Genomic DNA, 7,123 nt, shown 5'->3' with positions numbered 1-7,123 from the left:
ATTTTATTGTTTTTCTTATATATTTATTCATTGTTTATAAGTTTTATAATTTAAAATTCCCAAAAAATGTTAAAGAGAAATGTTTATAAGTATCAAAAGAATCATGTGCAGTTTTAATTTTCTTATATTTATTTTAATTTATATGTATGTATTGTAAATTTCATTGTTTATTTTTATAGGCCTATATATAGATATAGATATAGATATAGATTTTCGGGATGGGCTGAATCCTCAAATGACTCAAGGGTGTTCCGAAATATTCCTCTCTATTCCAAAATTGGGAAAACCATAATTTTTTCCAAAAACTTGTCGTACGACAGGGGATTGCGCGTATCCTCTATCGAAATTACTCCTAACACTTTATCGCCAAACTGGCTATTTAACAAGAAGGGAAAAAACTGTAACAAAGTATTAAGCTCGAGCAGAGTGGCGATTGAGCCAGCCTTTGTCCATTTGTTTGGTAGATTCTGAAAACTGAAATACTTATACGTCGGAAAGAGAGCTTTTGCTACAAAAGTTATTATTGCCTGTTGTGTTGTGCGTGATTTTTGTATTATGTATAATGATGGCAGTACAGACTGTCAGTGAACGGAATAGTTTAGAAGAACTGGAAGAACCCCGCAGCAGTTACTCAAATACTGATGGAGCGGCTGATAAGAAGGACTCGGTAGCAACTCGGCTGTTCCGAGACCGGGTGATGCCGTAGGGCTGTATGTAGTGTATAATACATTGTAGGCATTGTACTATAAGAATTCAGTGTTTAAATGTAATAAAATATTATGTTTGGAATGTACTATTTATTGTAATAACTATTATAAATTTGTTTGTACGTATAGTATCGTCCATCTCTCGTATCTGCTTTAAACAGTTAAAATTTTAATAAATGTCTCTGTCTTTAAATAAAAAAAATCGACATAATACTTTTTGTTAAGTTATCCGAATTTGTTAATTTAAAAAATTAATCTTTATACACTATTACCGGTGGTTCTTTTAAAATACTTTTAATAAATATATTTATAAAATTCTTGCTGAACAGACAAAAAGCTACTCTTTTTAAAGCAGACAAAGGTTGGCTAATTGCCCAGACATCGCACGCTGAAGGTTTTAAGAGATTTAGAAATCAGACTGGGTAGAATAATATTCGCTAGTTTTTGAATCCTTTTCATCACTTAACCTTCGGCATGTAATAAGTGGAAAATTGGCCAAACTTAAGCTGTTTTAAGGAAAAAGACACATTACAAGGTTGAAAAAGTTAATTTTCTTTTGTTTTTATTTTTAATTATGTCAGCTATGAGTGCACTCCGAACTGCCGCAAATCCCGCACTTATTTTTCTTTAATATTCTTTCACTTTTTTCAATCGCCGTTCATCCTTTGCATCTCCTTTTGCCATTTCTTCTAGAAACCACGCAGGGGGTTCAAGCTTTCTCTTACGGTTCTCTGTTGTCGCTACAGACGTTGAGGGACAGAATAAGTTCAGGTTGCACGAATCCGATGAATTAGATGCGGGACCAGACGCAGATAAACTCGATGGGCAGCAAACGGTACTCGTAGAGGTACTGTACACGAAGGAGAAGGCACCGTAGGTAACGAGGCGAAGAATTATTATTGGATTATCCATCACACGATTCGTAGAACTTATTAAAATGTTTCCATCTTATTTTTTCTTCTTCCGATGTTTTCGTTTTATCTAAGTTTCGCCTAAACGCGCGCGTTAAATTTCGCTATTTATGGCTACACTCTTCTCCCGAAAGCTTGTAGCCTGTTTAGTAGGACCCGAGAAATTCGACCCCAAAGTTTTGTCTTATCGATTGGCTTTTTAAAATCAATTTGTTTTTTAGTCTGGCATTGATTAAGAGCCGAGTAACAAATTAATACAAAAATATAGCCTTACATAAATATCTTACCAAATTCACCATCCTTTTCTACCACTCGAAATATTCTTACGATTTTTGGTGTTGTAAGATTTACATTATACGGAATATCTGATTGCATATTAATTTCTCCAAATTGTAAATCACGCAAATAGTTCTGCATATAGTTTACATCTAAGAAAAAAAGTCAAAAATATTACAGAATTTTAGGTTTGATTTCGTTACGCATTAAAAGAATATCCTCTTAGGCTATTCTTTTAATACGTAACGAAATCAAACCTAAAATTAACGTTAACGACTAAAAAAATGATGTCTCGCGTGTAAATATGTTGTTATATTAATTAAAATAATCTGTTAATGTACCCGATCTTAACTTATTCGGGTACATTCGTCAATAAGTAAATTTAATTGGAGACTATCGACGTAAAATAGAGCACGTATTGCCGAAAGTGACGACGTCTTTAACGTGTACTATAATAATTATGATTTGATGGAATTTTTAGTGACTCGCGAATGATGGTTTTGTATATTATTCTTTTAAGGTTGCGAGAGTCTAAATTGCGCGACATTGATTGGATTTCTCAGAAATTACATCTTTACATCTTAAAAAACACATCTAATGTGCAAATTTATATGTCGCTAGCACAGCTGCGATATAAATACAATAGTGTAAATATGTGACAATAGTGTCAGCGTATTTACGGACCTAATTTATGGTAAAAAATATACTTCACGTTTTTTTTGTATCTAGTAGTTCCAACAAATTACTGCGTAGAATAAAATGAGTGCAATTTTGATATTTCTCGCGCGTTAGCTGTTATGTTTATTGTGAAAAAGTTCCAACCAAAGTGAGCGCTCAGGTGCCGTTCCCGTGATGCATCACAACGATCGCCACCTGGCGGACTCACTAATATTTTACATTTTAATACAATACATATTACATTAGCATTTTGCTTTAAATTAATTTTTTTAGTTGTTTTACTCGTATGTTATTTCATTGACAGGAAAATTTTATGACGTAGGCCTATATTGTTTTACCGTGATTCCAGTCGCTCGACGAATCGAAGAATAAAAATTATAAAACTTTATTCGCGTATCTTTCGTCAATAGCGATCGTCATTTATTTTGCGGTTGCGGTTACATTGTCCCGTGTATTGTAAAACAAAGTAATTGTACTATCGAAAAGGAAACGAATAATTTGCCAAATAATTCCATTCCGTCATTTACTTATAAATATAAAGCTCTTTGGACAAATGAAACGTCCATGGCCGATGTAATCCGAACAAGTTTACAGTTTGAATAATTATAAATTTTCTTATCTAACGTCTAATTCGTGTTTATTTACGTAATTTCACTCGTAAACTCTTTGTGATTTATGAGCCATTCTTATCAAATTTGCGATACTTTAATTAAAGGCGCGCTAATTTTTGTCGGAATAGCGCGTTGTCATTTCGACGTAAGAACAAATCTTACGCTCGCTCCCTTTCATCCCTAAGGTTTTTATTATTATTATTATTATTATTAACGAGGAGCTTTACAATTTTATCATTTAATATTTTTATTACTATATTTTAATTTTATTATATCTAAGTTCATGTATAATTTATATTAAATAATTGTTTATTAAAGGTAAAGAATTCAAAATTTCCTCCTCTAAAATTTGCTCGTGGATCATCTTTCGGTTTGATTTCGTTCTTAAAATTTTTTGTAATAAGACAATATAAACTGACGTCGAATTTATACAAACGCGCACACACGCTATTTTGACGAAACGAAATGTAGCTCGACAATTCCAAACACCAAAATTGATAATCGGATAGAGACGGTTAAGACGTCGGACTAGGCGCCGGGAATCCCAGGAATTTCTGGATGTTGTCTGGTGCCAACACGCGCGTGGATTTGCCCAACCCACCACGGGTACGATTAGAAGTCTGGCGGAGCGGAAAGAATTAAAAAATAAATAAATAAACCACCGAAATTGTATACGAATCCGAGTGAATACATAACATTAGTATAGAACCACACGCAGCTAATTCTAAATTTTGCAGCTACTTAGTAATAGGGTATTGCTAGTATATTCAATAGCTCTTGTTTGGAACGTAAGCGGATAGGTAAAATTCCCAACGATTACATACAAATTCTTCGATCGATATGGAAATTTGTCCGATTTATCAAATCTCGTTTTTTTAAGATAATGGTTTCATAGTTAGCTCCTTACGGTTCTATACTCAACATATATTTTTGTTTCTGACGATTTTATATCGTTTTGTCATTGTACTGTACAGTACAATGACAAAACGATATTAGGTATATATATTATTCAGGTATATATTATATATTCAGGTTTATCTATTAGAAAATTTAATTCCGTCGTTGCAACCGCATACAACGGAAATCATCTCCTCTTTATGAAATTTCAGACAGTAACCAGCGTTTAGTGCGCATAGTATTTTTATAGACGTCACAATCACTCTTTTACAACGTCACACTGAATATTTTTTTATCGGATAGACATTTCACCTGCCATGAAAGTTAAAAATTTACACTTATTCTTTCTTGTTTTCGTTCATACTAAATTAATCGTAATCAAACCATTATTCGTGAAGTGTATACAGTAAAATCTGTCCGAAAACGCGCTCGAATAAAACGGAAACCCGCCTAAAACAGAAAAATTCTTCGAAACGGAGCGATCTCGTGTTTAAAAAACCCTGTTCAAAACAGAAACATGCCAAACCGGAAAAAATATTCGATACCGCTAGATTCCGGTTTACACAGGTTTGACTGATCTATATACAACAGCGAGAGATGACCCGTTCAAAAATTCCGGAAAATTACGTAAATATAAGTAAACAAGCGCGAGAAATATTTACGAAACTTTTATCTAGAAATAACGTGTGTAATCTTATCTATTTTCTTACAAGAACGAACAACTGTCCGTTCCACTCAGATAATAATATCGTCCTCTTTTTCTACGAAAAAACTCGTCTGTTCAAAGAGCAACATTTTGTAAAGATAATATTTTTATTTACAACGAATTAAAAAATTCGAAACGGTTTAGTAAAATTAAGATATTCGTAAATTCACTGATCAGTATTTTAAAATATTAACCAGCAATAGTTAAATTAATTAATATACACTTATTGATATCTATTATTCTATTTCTTAACAGTGCATTTCCTCAGTTTTTCGCAGTTTTCCGCATCTGACATACCAGTGCCGAAATGCAGTTGTCCAGATGGCCGAAATGGTTATTAATTAATCTTATTTCTGTACACTTCTGTCTTCGACTGTTACTCGGCGTGATTTTATATTTTTAGGCGTTGTCGTGTCGAAAAATCGGCTAAAATCTCTTTACAAGTCTTTGAGAGTATTACATCCGTTATAGCCCAACCAGCCTGGCTCGGACAGGCTGGCTGGCTACGTGGAGTTTTCCGGGTTTTCTCCACATCTGTAACGCCTAAATAGGGGCCAGTTTCCCTTAACAAGACCTCCCGGAAGACATCGCCCGAGTGTTGCGTTGCCGTAGCTTAAAAAAACAACATTCGCTATACGCGATAGAGGAGACCTAGAACCCGAAACACCAAAGATGATCATCTGACTGTCAGTTAAACCCGGTCTACTTAAAAACAATAAATTATTGATATATTCGATTATAATTAACGAGATTTTTGATGACATTTGCAGTTTTCGTAAAGAAAACTACAATGAAAAGTGTCAGAGGACCATATACACCAGAGTTCTTATTTTGCCCATAATCGCTTGGATATTTAGCAGTTTGGCTCAAAAGGGCCCGTGTCAATAAAAACCAAGCAGCACCTAATATCATCAGAAGTATATGTTAATATTCTTATAATTTTTAAAAATTTTAAGTAGCTTATAAATTATTTTTGTACTGTTATGTACAGTACCAAGCAATAAAACTGATGTCATTCGTTATCTCGACGTTTTTTATGCATATTTCACTATTCCGTTTGTTTTATTTCGTCATAGACGGTAATAGATATTTATCACTACGTCATCGTGATTATCATCAAAATTCCGGGTGCTAAAAGATATATAAAGTAGTAAACGTTTCCACTACATACAATTGTTTCGTTTGTTCGCCGTTAACCGAACCCGTTACGAGATGATGCCCACGTGTCTCCTAGTCCTTTTCTTTGCTGGTAATTATTTAAATTCTATTACTAAACTTTGGAATAATTCACAAATTTTATTCTATTAAACTAATTTATATTTTTAAATCAGCGGGTGTAGCATTGGCATATTCACCTTTTCAAACTAACCAATACATGGATACGGTTCTTCACACAAATCTTCCCGCTGACGGAGCGTATTCGAACATCGATCCGGCCAGATTAGGTAACTTCACCTTTGAAAGAAGAACTAAAGTAATGTTCATCAACGTCAAAGTTAAAATTGATTATTATAATGGAAACATGACCGGTATGTTCAGGGGCAGAAGGGCGAGAGACTGTTCTCCGATATATCGCGGTCCCTACGGTAACGCTACCCTTAACTGCACGGTGGAATTCAGAGATATAAAGTTTCAATTCCAGGGTAAGTTGAAATACGGCAAGCTCCCGACAACGAGTATCACCGTAACTGGCAGTATGTCTCCTAGTTACGCTTACGTCGAAGTGACTTCTAGATACGAATTCAATTCTCCGTCCCTTAGAACGATGCATTTAACGCAAACCGGAAAAGTTACTTCTAAATTCACAGGATTGGGTCCACTTAATAACGAACTGAAGAAGTTTGCGGAGGACGAATTCAATCAGAGATTAACCAGCGAATTTTTCAACGTATTTACCTATAACTACTTCCCCGCTATGGGAAGAGCGTGTACTCGTACCAGGATGCCTCTATAAAATGCTCATCTATCAGAAATTTTATATATGTAAAATTGCCAGCACAAAAAATTTACGCTGTGAAAATTTATAATTTCCATTGTTAAAAACACTCAAATTAATTTTAATTATATTACATCTGTTACGTTAATTCCGAATAAATATTATTTGTATCTCTGGTATATTATTTTCTTTAAAGGAGAGTTCCGTCGTATATTTAACCATATATATACAAAATCGCTGATACAAAACGAGGAAGAGTATTGAATCGCGTTTAATTTGACCCTGGGGTTTTTTCATATCTCCACGTTTTGAGACCTCTTAAACCTAAAAAAGTCAAAAAGGGGGGATTCCCGCGTGTACGTGGAGTGTTGGCGTTTATTTCGTTTAATATCTCGGGACGG

General features: G+C 34.2%; 1 protein-coding gene across 1 annotated transcript; it reads left to right on the top strand.

The window, feature by feature from the left end:
• The first annotated feature begins 5,924 nt into the window (after positions 1–5,924).
• LOC111633365 lies at positions 5,925–6,900 on the top strand. The gene is made up of 2 exons (XM_023377920.1): positions 5,925–6,035; positions 6,118–6,900. The coding sequence occupies exons 1-2, from the start codon at positions 5,999–6,001 to the stop codon at positions 6,738–6,740; spliced, it is 660 nt and encodes a 219-aa protein (XP_023233688.1). The 5' UTR covers positions 5,925–5,998; the 3' UTR covers positions 6,741–6,900.
• Positions 6,901–7,123: the final 223 nt, after the last annotated feature.

The sequence above is a fragment of the Centruroides sculpturatus genome, unplaced genomic scaffold (assembly GCF_000671375.1).
Source record: "Centruroides sculpturatus isolate CEXI.00-Female unplaced genomic scaffold, Cexi_2.0 scaffold628, whole genome shotgun sequence".
Taxonomy (NCBI): Eukaryota; Metazoa; Arthropoda; class Arachnida; order Scorpiones; family Buthidae; genus Centruroides; species Centruroides sculpturatus.
The sequence above is the reverse complement of the archived record's forward strand: the minus strand, read 5'-3'. Positions and strand labels throughout refer to the sequence as shown.

Excerpts from the sequence above, each read along its gene's own strand:
- LOC111633365 (XM_023377920.1), top strand. The coding sequence starts at position 5,999 with ATGATGCCCACGTGTCTCCTAGTCCTTTTCTTTGCTG. Across the intron at positions 6,036-6,117 it reads CCTAGTCCTTTTCTTTGCTG|CGGGTGTAGCATTGGCATAT; the intron begins GTAATTATTTAA and ends TTTTTAAATCAG.